Source organism: Gymnogyps californianus, chromosome 1 (genome assembly GCF_018139145.2).
Source record: "Gymnogyps californianus isolate 813 chromosome 1, ASM1813914v2, whole genome shotgun sequence".
Classification (NCBI taxonomy): domain Eukaryota; kingdom Metazoa; phylum Chordata; class Aves; order Accipitriformes; family Cathartidae; genus Gymnogyps; species Gymnogyps californianus.
The window spans coordinates 150,271,135-150,286,668 of NC_059471.1; the positions used below are offsets into that span (position 1 = coordinate 150,271,135).

General features: G+C 48.4%; 1 protein-coding gene across 1 annotated transcript in view; it reads left to right on the forward strand.

Annotated features, from left to right (window-relative positions):
- CACNA2D4 (calcium voltage-gated channel auxiliary subunit alpha2delta 4) overlaps positions 1–15,534 on the forward strand; it is a 131,449-nt gene that overhangs the window by 105,350 nt on the left and 10,565 nt on the right. Inside the window, exons 28-35 of the mRNA XM_050903137.1 lie at positions 799–860; positions 2,030–2,044; positions 4,007–4,051; positions 4,997–5,059; positions 10,680–10,750; positions 11,581–11,656; positions 13,495–13,547; positions 14,535–14,590. Coding sequence (XP_050759094.1) covers positions 799–860; positions 2,030–2,044; positions 4,007–4,051; positions 4,997–5,059; positions 10,680–10,750; positions 11,581–11,656; positions 13,495–13,547; positions 14,535–14,590 — 441 coding nt within the window. The remainder of the gene's footprint in view (positions 1–798; positions 861–2,029; positions 2,045–4,006; positions 4,052–4,996; positions 5,060–10,679; positions 10,751–11,580; positions 11,657–13,494; positions 13,548–14,534; positions 14,591–15,534) is intronic.

The following is a 15,534-nucleotide window of genomic DNA, read 5'->3' on the forward strand; positions in this document are numbered from 1 at the left end:
AGGCAACCTACCCGGGGACAGCTAGGTTATTCTGTTGGGGAGACCCTGCACCATTTCTTCTCCTGTGGAGCTATGCCTTACTTCAGGAACATGATGCTGGGAATAGAAAAGAAATTAAGCCAAGAAATTAGGACGCACTTCATTAAGAAACACACACGCACACACACTTTTGCTTAGCCCAGCGTGCACTAGGCTGGGACCGGGTAATGAAGCACTACTTCTAATCGAAACTTTTCCATCAAGTGGCATTCATATTTTTGTGCTTTTGTAGTGGCCTAGGAGCAGTCTAAATCGCTGTGGTTTCCCCTTGAGACTGGTGGGTTTTCGAATGAATCCCTTCCTCACACTGGCCTACTTTATTTCTGATTGATGCTGTGTGGTGCAGGAGTTGAGGCTGGGGTGATCAGAAACATCCGCTCTGGCCAGGCAAATCTACAAAAGACAAAGATGAAAGCTCACACGCTCACCCTCCTGGGTTTTTTTTGGGGGGGGGGGAGGGGGGGAGGTTGGTTAATTTGTTTGTAGCTCCATAGTGTTTAGTGGGAGGGAGGTGTCAGTACCTCAGTACAGTCAGTGTCCCCTTTTCCTCTACCTTGTTAAACCTCTGACTCTCACTTGGCAGTCTGACTCAGCGCTGATCCCCCGATGCTTATCATTCACACTTGGAAGCACGTTGCAATTGCGATTTCCATCCCATCACTTCGGGCGAATATTTACTCCTCCTTTCGTAACTTGTGTTTGTCTTTCTCTCTCTTGCACATTCCTCTTTTCATCCTCCCCCCCTTTTTTTTCCTATAGCGGTGGGTGTGCAAATTAAGCTGGAGTTGCTCCAACGCAAGTTTTGGATGGCCATGCAACAGGTAGGAGCATCAGCAATCGTGCGGAGAGACAATTTAATGCTCTTTGTCAGCTAAGTCGATGCTATGTTACATCACATACGATGGCATTTTGATGAGGGCTTTTGTGAAATTCATATTAAAAGATTTATGAAGTAGATTAGATTAGTTTGAAGTCACACATTTCTGTAATCCTTTGATGGCACTAATGCCGTGTGAGCCATGAGTCTGTTCCGCAAATGCCATATTGACAGTGTCAGCATCCTGGCCTGGCATTAGCTCTGCTGCATATGACACATTTAATTGTGGAAATATGTTTGTGCTCATTCAGCCTTTCAGAAACCTCATGGAAATCTGCAATTTTGGGCACACAGAAAAAAATCTACTGCCTTCTCTTATCATCTTGATAATGGTAACAAAACGCTACCAGCTTGCCAAAATAAAAATTATTTGCTCCAGGGATAAGCTCTCAGTGTTGTCCTAATTTTGGACACTCTTGCTGGGCTGAGAGAAGTGGAATAATTAAAACAGCCCTCTTGGTCTGAGAGGCAGGAAAAGGGAAACACCTTTCCCTTACCACCCAGGGGCTTTCCCTCAGGCTTTACTTTCGGGGAGGTATACTGGAGGGGTGAGACTGACGGGAGTGAAGCAGCACACAGCAGAAGTGGCTCTCTGCTGTCAGGAGAGGGAATTGTCATCAGACAGGGATGACAGAGAAGATAGGAGGGCAGGAGGCTGCACACTGGGAGCAAGCACACGTGGGGAACGGAAAAGCCCAGAGTTGGCCGTGGTGGCAGGAGCATCCTCGCAGGTGGGAGATCACATAAACCTAACCTGAGCTAAAAAGACTTCTGCAAAGCACGTGAGCACATCCTGAAGCATCAGCAGAGAGCTTCATTTTTAAAAATCTCCTGAGGGCCATACCCAGGCAGTTCTCGCACAAACAAGCCCGCATGGGCATTCAGTGAAACTGGGAAGGCTTACTAAAGAAGCTGAAAGGAGGCCTGTGTGCCAAGTGCCTGCATGCTCTAGCCCTGGTAGGTGCTGGTATGAAAAAAGCCTGCGTATGGTTTCCCAGGACGTGACCGCCGTTTGACAGAGGAATGACAAACAGATTTTGTTTTCTCTCTCTCTCCCGCTTCACCGCATGCTGTGCCACTCTGGATGTCCATGCTGTGCCTCCCATCTCCCAGCCCAATGACAGTGATGTAAGTAGACAAAAGCTGGGGACAGGGAGGCATCCCAGCGTGCCTCACCACAGCTTGGCTTCATAATTGTGTCGTTTGTGTGCCAGCATATTATAGGCACTGTCCCTTGTCTGTAGTCACTGGAGACGGTCCAAGCCTGTTGTAGGCTGTGTTTGTCTTCACAGTAATTAAGTATCTTTGGCAAAGCTGAAAGTGCTCTGGGTCGCAGCGTTTCGGAGACCTGACCGACAGCAGGAGGATGCTGTGAGGTAGGCTGGTCTCTGAGGAGGGAGCTGTGCCCATAAGGCAGTAGATGTGGTCTCAGAGCAACCAGGGAGCTCAGGTTCAGCTCTGCACCCCCCCCACCCCCCACACCCCCCTGCAGGGGGTCCCTGCAAGCTGCTGGTGCTCTCAGACCAGGCTCCTCACTGTGGTCCCACTACTGCATGGCCAGCCCAGCACCAGGCACTGCTGGAGCTTCTCCAGGTCTGGAAAAGCAGCGGCAGCAAGACTCAGCCCTCACACTGCTGAGGAAGATAGTGTGAGACACAGGCCCTTTTTGTGGGAAACCACTCTGGTTCACCTGGGTTTCTGTTCTGATTTCCAAGTTCTGAGCTCTGTATTTGTTATCCCCCAAGGCCATAATAGTGGTTTGTTGTGGCCATATTTCTCTGCTGACCAAAGGAAGGAACCCACAAGGGATGAAGTACAGGGCCATCTCTATGCGTACATCCAGGGAGACAAAACCACCCGATGCTGTTTTGTGGTGAGGCAGGGGTGAGACAATGCTTGCAACTGTGGGTAAAGGGATGTTTTTAAACCATCATCCCTAGAGCCTCAAAAAGCCAGTTGGAGTCGGAGCGTGAGCATGCGATATTGCAAAGCCATGGGGCTTGAAACAAACTCAGGCATCTCCGAGCCTCCTCTGAAGTTCAGCAGAGGGACAGAAACCTGAAACTATTGGGTTTGTTCTGCAAAACTCAAGAGGAGAAACAAATTCTAACTGAAAGTAATGGTCTTGTTGTGGTTTGAAATGGCAAATTCACCTCTTGTTACTAAGAATCATCCAGAAAGGGGGCTGGGGCTTATGTATAAGGGGTTTTTGGAAATAAAGGGCAGCTGGCTGAGAGCAGACAGGCTATGCGACACGTCAGTGTCCTTCCCTCACCCCAGAAAACCTCTGGCAGGAAGGGGACCCCATGTACAGAAATGGCAACACCATGTCAGCTTTCTTCCCTCCGCTGCTAGAGAAAATAGCATTAAAAAATAACACAAAGAGACAGACACATGCAGCCATGGCAAACTCGGAACAATTATGAAATCAATAAGCACCTGAAGGGATTTGTTACTCACTGCTTAACCCCTCGTGTCCCCACCCGGTTCAGTGTTGTGAAACACATGTCAAGTCCGGTACACAGAAATCCTAAATGAAACAAATGGATGGTGCCTTGGGCTACACGAGCACCATTCACATCATATTTTATCATTAGCTGTCTGGAGAATAAAGAAACTAACAGCAATAACAACAAAAAAATCCCTGCCTGAGAAGAATCCTGATCTAAAATACCATGCCATGTGTTTAGTCCAGATACTAGCAGATGCTGGAATGCATGCTGGTTTCTCACTGGTGCACAATAACCTTTGCTTTCGCAGCCAGAGAGCTTGATGCTGCCCCCTTCATTAACAAGTCTCTGCTCCAAGTGCATAAGTACTGCTGGAAGCGTGTCGGGGAGGCAGGTGCAGGATCAGAGCCCTCAGCAAAGGGGACATCACTCAGAGAGGTGGGGAGTACACAGAGCCACTGAGTGGCCAGCTTGGGGGGGTGGTACATGTGCATGCTGTAGAGCTCGTCTCGGTGGAAACGCCAGCTAAATTGCAGAGCTTTATGGGATGCTGGTATGGAGACCTTTAGCTCAGCAGTCCCAAGGGGGAGACTGTAAGATAAGATCATGCTGTGGTTAATGGCCTGCTTTTCCTTTCCAGTGCAGTGCCTTGGACGGTGCCTGTCCGCTAAGCTGTCAGGATGATGTAAGTTGCCCAGATTTCTTCTCTGTACCTGTGATGGGTGTGATTGATTACCTGCTCTGTGGAGATCTCTGTCTCTCCCCAAAAAAAGGTATTGCCTGTTGTCTCCTCACAAGAGGTTGCACAGCTGGGGCAGGACCTCATGCTGTTGAGACAAACCTGCAGTTTAGGTCTTCCCCTCAGCTGTGAGATGTCAGCTGAGCCTGGGCAGGGGCATGGGGATTCCAGCCAGTGACTCTAAGGAGAGTCCATCTCATCTAAGCCTGTCTCACTGGCATCCCAGGTCTTCCAAAAAGAGTGGCTGTCAGCATGACATGCATGCTGGACACCCCTCCTTGCATTTACGCCACTGCTTCAACCTTGGTCTCGGGCATATTTGGGACAGAAGGTCCTCTGCCCTGGAGTGTGGGATCACCAGAGAATTTTCATTCTCTGTTCACATAGGATTTCCTCTGCATCCTAGTTTTTCCCTGTAAGACCTAAAGGTTTTCATCTAAACTCTGTGCCTCCATTTCCTGCTCTGCAAAATAAAAATAAGACCAGCACTGATACTCTGTGGTGAGGAGAGGGTTATTTCATGAGTGGTTATGAAACTCTGAAATCTGAAGATGGACAGCATTAGATACCGTTTTATTAAAGAGAAGTGCTCTCCAAATATCCTGCCGCTTCCTGCAGGATGCCTTGTCTTCTTAAGTGTGGCTCACAGCCTGCTAGGCCTGCACACAGCCCTGGCAAGAGACAATCTCTGTCACAGACAGCTCATGAACTGAATACCTCAAAATGGAGGCAGAAAGGGAAAAGTCAATTGTGTAAACCCTGTGGTAGCTGAGCCGTGGGGCTAGGCATGGAAATGCCAAGGCTGTTGCCATAAGCACAAGCCCACACCACTCCATCCTGCACACAGCGGAAAAAGCTGTCTTTAATGTTGCTTCTCTTTCATCTCTGCAGATTCTGAATTGCTTCCTCCTTGATAACAACGGCTTTATACTCGTTTCTAAAAGACCTGCAGAGGTAAGAGAGCATAAGAGAAGGAGGAGAGTGTGCTTGCCTTGTTCCTAAATAACCCACCAGAGCTGGTTAAAACAAATGAAGTTCAATTGTGTAATAAGGGTGGCCGTGGTGTAATTAAATTCAACTGTGCGGTGAGGGGGAAGCCTCCCGGCAGAGTGACAGCACATCCTAGGTGAGGAAGGAGTTTGCAGTGATAAGGAAGGAACTAGTCAAAATATCTTTTTATCAGAAGTGAGGAAATTAGACTCCTTTCCCTCGGCACAGATGCTACTGAAAGATGATCTTAGACAGTCCCAGAAGGCAGGCGTGCCCTGACGTGGGAAGGGAAGGGAAGGGAAGGGAAGGGAAGGGAAGGGAAGGGAAGGGAAGGGAAGGGAAGGGAAGGGAAGGGAGCAGCGCTTTTGAGCGCCTCTGAAGTCGAAGCAGGCGTTCTTCAGGAAAGGAAACTGAGGGGATGGTAAGAGCAAAATGCCAAAGGCAAAAATGAAGACAAAATTGTTTAAGCAAATTGGAAACAGGAGCACATCTAAAGAACTGGAGGATTTACTGGACTCGCATAGATTTGGATGTCAGAAAGTGACATGTTGAAACAGTCTCATAAACTACCAAGCAGTAAGTCAATAGCAAGAGTGGGCTTATAGAAGAAATGGGAAATGAAGTGGGTTTGTTACTGACAGAAGTGTGGAGTTTCATTAAAACTGCCATACTGCTGGAGTTAACAACTACTGTGTGCGTATTTCCAAAAGGCAGTAGATCCGATCCCAGAAATTACTTTCTTCAAGATGTGACAAACAGGTTGAAATGGAAATTAAACATAAAGTAACAGAACACCTGATGGATGTGATTGGGACAAGCAGCACAGCTTCTGTAAACGAAGAAGACCTATCTTATCAGCTATAGTTCTTTGAAAGTGTGAGTAAATCAGGAGATAAGAGAGAATGAATGACCTACTGCATTTCAGTTTTTCTAAAAGCCTTGAACAGAGTCCCTTACAAGAGGCTGTTAAAGAAGTTCTGGTTAAAGAGTGAAGTGTGAAGTAGTGGCATTGATCTCAAAGTAGCTGGGATAGAAAAGAAAGAAGAGGAATTTTTAGATGGATATTTAGATGGAAAACGTCAGCTATATGAGTCCCATGGTTTCCCATCTGGACTTGTGTTGGTTAGCATATTCAGAATAGGCTGGCAAAAGAAAAAGGCGAGATCGTGAATTCTGCAGGCACTACACAGTAAGTTCAGAGAGGCCAAAATGAGAACTGTTGAGACTCACAAAGCAAAATGAATCAGCAACACAGTGGCACCAGGGGGTGATACAGACAGATATAAAGGGGGGCATATTGCAAGGAATAACCTAACTCTTCTCTGTCAGGAAAGTGACCTACCCAGCACACTGAATATTCCAGTAAAAGTGCCTCTTCAATGATGTGGTGTGCCAAAAAAAACCCCTAAGAAAACCTGAAAAATAATGGAGGAAAATGCTGTAAAGTTGTATTGGCTCCCTACTCTGGTAGGCCAGGTCCTTCTGCATGTTTGGGATGGGCTGGTAGTCTTAGGAACTGGTGTTTCCTCCTCTGACCCCCATGGCATTTTCAAAGGTGCTTTACTGAGTCCTATGGCATGTGTCCATAGATAAAGGCGACTACACCCTTTAGCTACCATGTCTACTGTTTGTTCTCAGCACCGCTGTCCTGGGTTCTGTCTCTGTATTTTTCGTGCATCCTATGGAAAATGGGTTTTTCCAAAAGCTCGTCTGAAAGATCTGACTAGCAGAAACATGGCATTATAGTGGATTTGGGTAAATTATAAACATTTTCCACATGCCTCCAAGATCAGGCATTTTGGCAGGCACCAGAGCTGTCATCTCCTCCAGCTGTTACCTCCCCTGACCTTGGAGAGTTCACCACTACTTTTCTTCTGACTTCTTTATCTTGTTCCAGTTATTGCTTTTACTTCCCGGTGGCACCATGAGTGTCCACACTGTTGAACCCTACAGGGAATTCAAGACAGCACCAGCATTAAATCAATATCCTGTGGTTCATAGCCTTGCCACCTGGATGTTGCTGTGTGGGATCACTTGCTGCTATGTGGCCTTCCCTGCCCCATCCCACACTCTTCCCTCAGTGCATCCTTTAACATAATGCCAAAGAAAATCCCATACCTGGGTTTTTGTGGGTATTTTGCCTTTCTGGAGAAGTCAGCTAGTTCACTGCCCTCCCTCCCTACCTGATACCAGACACCGGGACCAGCAAGAGTGGCTCAGCTGCCTGAGTCAGCATTTCAGCCCAGCAGCGTGGAGAAGGGCAGCCTGCCCACACGCTGCCTGTTCTGCCCCACCAGCCAGGATGGGAGTGAGCTTATAGATGCCAAAGGAGCAAGGGTGCACGGGTGAGCCATCTGCCCCACTGAGCCGTGCGGGCTGTGGTGGCTCCAGCACAAGCAGGGTCCCACGCATATACCTGCTTTCCCGAGGAAGGCAGCAGAGGAGCTTTCACATCCAAAACGCCTGCTTCCCGGGGCAAAGTGCAAGCTAAGAATAGCGGAGAGGTGCCAAAATGCCCGTGTCCTTACAGCCCCCAGCTGAGCAGCTGGTGCTGGAGACCTGCTCCAGGGGCTCCGAGATGTTTTGCTCCAATTCTCTGCTTGCTCCCTTGGGGCTGCGGTGCTTTATGGTGTGCTCAGCCCACTGCCTGCCTGGGGCTGCCTGCTGCCCGCATCTCCTTCCCTGGGCGACCACACTGGAAAACAGAGCAGCTTCATGCAGGAACGGGGTGAGGACAGCCTCGCTCAGGCTCTGCTCCTCTCTGCCCTTGGGATGGGGGATCAGGATGGGGGATCGGCTCTAATAACCTCTGCCTGAAGGTGGCAGGAAGCTTACTGGCAACCAGAAGCCACTGCAGAAGAAAGAGGGACTCAGGATTTTAATGAATGACAAGTTGAAAGCTCCCTGCAGGATTACTTGAGGAAGAATGGGTAATGTCTTAGTTCGGGCTAATCTCCCCATCCAGACTCATCGCGGAGGGAGCAAAGAGTTAATAGCCAGAGCCAGGAGAAGGGAGTGAGTGAGGGAGAGGACCAGGCAATCTAGGGCAGGGGAGGAAGGGAAAGTAAGTGGCAGGCCTGGGCTGTGCTGCAGCGAGGGCTGCTCCACGCTGTGGTGCTATGTTTCTGCCAATGTTTGCAGCCGTAGCCCCACAACCGCCCTTGAGTTTTTAGCCACCTTTTGCTGCCAGCCGGAGGCACAGCTGCAGATCACAGGTCTTGAGCTCCCTCCGCCTGCTGCATCCAGATGTCCCCTTGCTCACTAAACTTCTTTCTCTAGGACTGCTGCCGGCTCCCTGAGGCACCTTGCAGGGTATGTCTGCAAGCTCTGCCCAGGTGGAACTCCAGGGACAGGGTGCAGGCTGGCAGCTAAAAGGCCAAGATCCCACCAGGGCAGAGCAGAGGCTGTGGAAAGTAAGGGCTGGCTTTGTTTGAGCCATGCAGCGAGGAGGCTGCCCGCTCACCCAAAGCCTGGCCCATTTGGCAGATCCCATTTGTCTACAGCTTTTGTGTGTACCAAAGGTGGAAATTGCTCAACGAGCCATTGGACACATATATGTCTGTGAGCAGTGATGTACCTTTTGAGCCATATGTGTGCTCCGGGATGCACCTCTTGTGCATAGCCTGCGTATGTATTTGTACACTCTCAGCTGCAGGGGGATGTGACACAGCATGTCATGCAGGATGTCAGAGGCGATGCTTTGTGCTGTGAACCTCCGAAATTGCAAGGGCCTGTGGAAACCTGCCCAGAGCTGGAAGTTAAGAGAAACACAGCAGAGGGATGTCTGGGAAAGTAGCAGCCAGTCACTGGAAGAAGCAGGTTGTAAGGAGAGCTGCTTTGCAAAACATCGCTTCAGTACAGGACCACTTTGGTTTCTGCCAAGTGATGCTTTCCTGTGTTACTACCTGCACAGGGTACCTAAAACAGCACCGAGCTTTGAATGTCTGATTTGGTGTTAAAGGCCAGTTTGCTAATGCTTTTCTGAACACATTCCCTAGGCTTTACTCTCAGTTACAGTAACAGGTCCTCATACTTGTACCTATAGGAACGATGTCCCACCTGGAGAAATTCGGTCAGACAGCAGCATCTCTGGACAGGGCAGGCCCCATTTACAGTCCTGCAGTGGCCCCCTCCCCTTAACGCTTGCACTGCGTTAAGTCCCGCTGCTCCGGCTCCTGCTGGGGCTGCAGACTGGTATTAAATGGAAGCAGCTGGCCTCCTCACCACCCTAATCAGATTGAAAGAGCGAGGGAGGTGAAAAAAGTTAGCGCTTGCTCAGACACATTTGACTATGTCTGAGATGATTACAGCCTAAATGCTGGAAGGGGAGTTGATGTTATGTATCGATTTATACAGTGAAACGCCTTCTAAAGCCTGTTGGGAAGAGGCTCATAACCATGTAACACTACTGTTAGATGATTACCATATGATCTTAGGTAAATCTGCCTAAGGAGGTTTTTTTTTAGTGGAAATGCCCCACTCAAATAAATGAAGTCATCTGTCATCTGCTAATACATGCTAAATGACTGCCATCCTATCAGTGGAAAAGTAAAATGTCCCCCCAAACTGCGTGAATGCTTCCGTAACATGTGGGAGCTACTTACTGTGTCAACACCCATGAGCCAGGAAAATAGACGGAGGACAGCTCATATCTGCGCTTTTATTATTTACAAGTATTTTATTTACTTGCTTGCAAACAAAGCAGTGGACTTGGCAGATTTGAAGCATTTTTGCAATAGATTTGTTGTGGTTCGGTAATTAGGAAAGCCAGAACTGTTGTTTGTTTGAAGAAGTCTTTAAAGCAGTGGTTCCCAGATTTGGGATTGGGACTGCATTTGAGGTTATTGACTCCAAAACGTAAATGGGACCAGAGGGCCACAAGTTCCACTTTTAGTCCAGGCATGCAAGTGGGATTTGGGGGTTGTTGCCCCCCAAATGCAACTTTTGCTAGGGTGGAGCCTGTGCGACAGCTCTGGCTGTGCCAGTGCATAGTGTGTAAACTAAAGGGATGGATTGGTTTGTGTTGTGTTGTTTGGGTTACTGCCTGCTCAGAACTTGCACAGCAGTGAGTTGTAAATTTGCATTTGCTACCTAAATATATCTGTACGGCACACTTATGTGTGGTGGGTCAGTTCTCCTAGGGCAGCAGGAGAGCAAAGGTTTCCGAAGCCACTGCAGCTGTGGGCTAGCAAAGAGGCTCAAGTGGAAGAGGCTCAGGCATTCAGATCCAGAGAACGTGGATTCACAAAAACCCACAGGAGAGCCCAGGCTCCCAGTGAATCAACATGCCTGGGTCTCTGCAGCTTGAGAGTCTGCCTTTTTCTGTCACAAGCTGCAGGGACTTACGTGGGCTAAATCATTTCCAGGCGCGGTAGGAACGGTGCAGGATGCCCAGCTGGCGATGGGGAAGTCCTCCCTCAAGCTTTCCAGCCAGCCAAAGGACAAAGCTCAGCATTACCTCCTTATAAAACACTCGTTATGTGTAGCAGGCCTCCAGACAGACTGGATCAGCTGGAGCCATCGAGCATTTGGCAATTTTACTGTTGACAGTTTTTTCTGGTTTTTTCCTTTCTTGTGCTTGCAGACTGGAAAATTTTTTGGTGCAGTGGATGGCTCAGTAATGACCCAGCTACTAAACATGGGCATGTTCAGGCGGTAAGTGGGGGATCTCTGCGCTGTACTTCTCTTTCTTCAGCTGGTGTATGGGTCAGAGCATATTGGTCCCCATAAGCAGCACCTGAGCAGGGGAAAATGCACATGCTGATGCATGTGACTCTCTTATTTTCATACAAGAGCTGCTTTAGCTACCTGCCCCCTCCCCTGACTCGCTCAGCCATCGTCACCACACACCCTGTTTCTCCTCATCTCCTGCTCTTCCACCTGCTGCAAAGCACTGAGAGAGAGAGTAACTCCCAATATCCCTGTGGCCAGAAAGCAGCTGCTCCTCTGTCTTTTCCAGGGCAAGATGCTATGGGAAACACTTCTTGGCATTTTGGGTATAAAGTGCGTCAGTTCCTCCTGCCACTTGGAAAGCCTTTCTATGAGCGGTTGTCTGAGACCCCCCCAGATGTGGCATTGCAGCTGGCTGAGCACATTTCTCTCTCTCCTAAAAATACCTCTGTTCATCTCACTCCACTCCCCCAGCCCATGTCAAAAGAGAGTTCAGAGTTTCAGTGGCTTGAAAACAAGAACTAGGGGTACCTGAGGTAGTTACAATTATAATTCTCCTGCTTCACAGCCTGCTTTACTCACCATCTGAAATTAGGGACGTATTTCCTCCTGTACTGACCCAGTTACATTAATCCAGACCCTGTATTTCTCTCTTTGCAAGATCCAGCACTGGCCAAACAGCAAAGTCATGTGTAAGCAGGCCACTGCTTTAGTTCTTCTATACAGGAAATTTTTTAGAAAAAGCTGACGTGTGTGTCCCATAGGCAGTTGCATTGCTTGCTTTTGACTGCTTGCTTGTTTTGTTTTGATTGCAGGGTGACCATGTATGATTATCAAGCAATGTGCAAAGTACCCTACCACCACCACAACGGTGCCCGGCCTCTGCTCAGCGTACGTATCTGTCGGCATGCAGCCCTCTCTGGGCTTGGCTGCGGAGGCTTTCTCCTAGAACATCCCCAACATCCTGATTTAGCACATTCCCCAAAAGAGTTTAGTAGATGTTTGCTTTCAAGTGATGGGAATGTCCAAACTCATCTAAGGCAGATTTCTGAGGTGGTGATGGCCACTGACAGTGGTTTCCAATTTGGCTCTCTATTGGCGTATAGGATCTCACTGAAAATCAGAAGGACCAGGGAGAGGATAGGAACTAGACTATGGTTCCTAAAAGCCAGGGAACCAGCTAGCAGCTGAAATGAACAGAAATGCTTTTACAGGGCATGATTTTACTCAGCAGCTCAAAAAGGAGAGTTGCACTGTCAGGGAACAGAGCATTGGGGAGAAAGCTGTCAGCCTTTCAGGGAAGCGTGAGTGGGCTTGGAGCAACAGAGAGAGGGGTTAAAGCTGCTGAGAAATGCTGATAGCCCAGGGAACAAACTATCAGAGTGAATAGTTTTGCCAGTACCCAAATGCAACCTCTCTTTAGGCTGATACAAGCTAATAATCTAATCCCACTCTGCCTTCCTAACCTGGCCTTGAACAGGCAGAACTAAGTAATTACTCAACACTCAGGCCACTTCAAACTAGTTGAAGCAACCCTAAACAGGGATGTGTTTATCACTGTTATAATTGGTTTTTTGATACTTTAAAATGTGGTGTGCTGGAAGTATTTCTTACAGCGTGACATCGTAATTTTTTTCCAGTAAAAGAATTTTCAACAAATTATTACTTTTTAACAACATGTTACATTTTTAACAATATGTCCATTTTGCAATGGCTATACTTAAGCTGGATAGATAAAATATTGTCATTGTAGTGAAAATATTTTCTTGATCATATCCTCCAATTCTGATTACTGAAAGAAATGTCACTAAATATGAGCTGCCAAAAATGAGGTGAATTGGGAAGAGAATAAAAAGGTGAGCATTCAGCCTCCATCTCTCCTTTTCCCCTCTTAGCAAAATCCTTGAAAAGGAAGAAATCAAGAAAAGTCCATTTTTCATATACATACATAAAAATCAGTCAAATTCCCAACCATCTATACATTTTACTATTTGCTGACTTTTATTTTGGCTGAAGATAAGTCAGTTAGCAGTAATGGAACACTATCTTGTGTCCTGTGACTGCTGCATCTGTTTCGGGTTTGAGGATACGGGTGTGATTATGAGAGGGAAAGATGAAAATTAGGCATGGTTACCATGAAGAAAAGAAGCAGCAGGATCCTCTGCAGATGAATTGTCCCTGGGACAATGCTGGATTTCCAATTTGTAGCTGAAAAGCAGGAAGATGATAGAAGTCATGCCATCTTGAGGAAAAGCTGGATGAAAGCACAGTTAAGCATAATCAATCAATGATGGCAGATAATACTAAATCCTGGGCAATGCTGTCGCTTGTCCCAGAAACACCACTTGCTATCAGAACATAAAAGCATCCTAAACTGGTGATGTCCCATTTAGCTGTGTTTCTCTCCTGCTCTGAGCTCTCAAGGTCGTCCATACTGGAGAGAAATCATCAAGCAATTACATCTTCAAAGTCCTTCATACATTTGTGATAAACTCCCTGACCCTGACAGGGAGGGGGTGAGAAGATATTATTAGTAGCAAGGCAGCTCTGCTGGCTTTTGATGTGTTTTGAACATTTTCCAGTGATGCCCAGACCTTGAATTTCCAGCCTGTCTTCAAGAGCTCTGATCAGTGGAGGGAATTGGTCTGAAACGTGGGGTCCTGCATAACAATTATAAACTCTCTGACCAGGTCCTTATGGTATTTCTCATTTCTTCTTTTGTTCTCCAGCCAATTTATGCTTTTCTAGCTGCAGTGAAATGGCTGATAAGTGATTTCCTCATGTGAGTACCAAAAGATGGGGGTGTTTGGGAGGCTCAGACCAACGGGGGCGAGAGCTGAGAAAGCTGCAAGTGGAGGCCCCCGCGTAGGGCATTGCTCTCAGCCTTCTCCTGACATTCAGCTCAGTGCCTTGCTCCTGGGAGACAGAAAGCTATTACTATTCCCATTTTGAGAGGCAGAGGCCCAGAGTGGGTCTGGGATTTACCTGAAGTCACTCAGTACAAAGTGGCGGAGTCAAAAATAGGACTCGGGTCTCCCGGGGCCCCTTGCAGATCCTTGATGCCGAGTCCTCTTGCTTGTCTCCTTTGCCCATGATGAGCAAATGCACACCTTCGTTTTGCAGGGGGCGAAGGCTGAAGGAAAGAAGCCAGAGAGCTCAGGTCTGAGCGACAGGCAAGGGAGGAGAGAGGGGAGGCCTTGAATCAAGCTCTGGATTCGGGCTCACCTCAAACTGCCGGGGGGAATTGGAGTTCAAGCTCAAATTAGGATGAAAGTGCCGCTGCTCAGCTTGCTGGGTGTGCAAAAGGGGAGGTGTGGAAAAGGTCCAGCTCCAAGGGCTTGAGTGTATTGGTACAGAATAATTCAATGTGACATGCAGCTACCTCCGAGTAGCGAGAGTATGGGCTCCCTGATGGCCATCCGTGCCTGCTCCTCAGGTGGGTCTCACGGTGACTGAATCCCTTCCCAGCCTCAGGGGCTGCTGTACTCATTCCTTCCTTTGCTGGTGAGGCCCCCGCACAGCATGTACTTCAGGAAAAAGCCCATTCAGATATTGCACAGTACAGATCCCATGATACAGAGCTACAATCTATCATGTGGAGAGAAAAAAAAAAAAAAAATTAAAAAAAAAAATCTCAGACTTCCACTGCCAGCAAATTCGTAGTAAACATTTTAGAACTGATACTCACCGGGCGATGGGGCCATCTCCCTGACACCTGCATCCTTGCAGGCTGCTGAAAAAGCATCCTCTGTTCTTGCTCTTTTGACAGCTTCCTTTTGGAGTTTAACATGAGTAGCTTCTGGCACTCAGACAACTTGGCAGATGGTGAGTACACAAGAGTCCAGCCGCCCCATAGCACATGAGTGTTACAGCCACTGGTGGCGGAAGAATCTGTATGGGGAAGCCTGGCCTCGTGCGAGGAGCCCGCCATCTGCCCCACCACCTCTCCCTCCACGGACACTGGAACCCAGCTTCCAGGTCCCGCCACCACCCCATCTCTCCACATTTCCACCCCCATTTCAGGCTGCCACAGCACCAGAGCGGTCAGGGTGAGGTGTGTGCGGCTCGGAGCACGCTGCTTGCTTTCCTCAGGATGACTGCTGGGGTAGGGGGGAGGCTCTTCTTTCCAAGGACCCCCACCCTACAGGGAGTGAGATGAGAGAAACCATCAGCTGCAAAACCCTTCGGTTGGAAAGACTCCCTTCCAGTCTTTCCTGAGGGTGGCCTACTGGACAGGACAGAGCAGGGCTGGAGCAGCAGGCTCTCTGGAGCCTAGCAGGGGTCCCAGGAAGATAGCCAGAAACCTGTAAGGTTCAATAACACATTGAGGGTCTTCACTTGCCCACTGGACCCTCTCTGGAAGACAGAAGATGATGGCACATGGTATTGCACAGCAGCTGAGCACAGCAGAGGGGGATGTTTGGGTTGAAATCCAGTGACCTGCCCTGCAGCTGCAGTGCTGCCTGCTAAAAACATCCTGGGAGTCTCTGCGGTCCCATCCCTGCCCCTGCAGGCAGGGGGATGTTAATGGCACTGAGGCGACCCAAAGGGAAATGCGAGGAGTGCTCTGCGCAGCCATGTAGGTGCCGTTATTACATCCTCACTAACTATTCAGCACTAATGGTGCTTTTAGTGGCAACAGTGGTACCTTCCCTCCTAACTGTGGGGCTGAGTCTTCTGCACTGGACTCTCCTGGAGTAATGGGGAAACAGTCATTTTTAGAAAGCAAAATTTCCTTCTAGCCCAATGTCTGGGTACTGTTTAGGTCC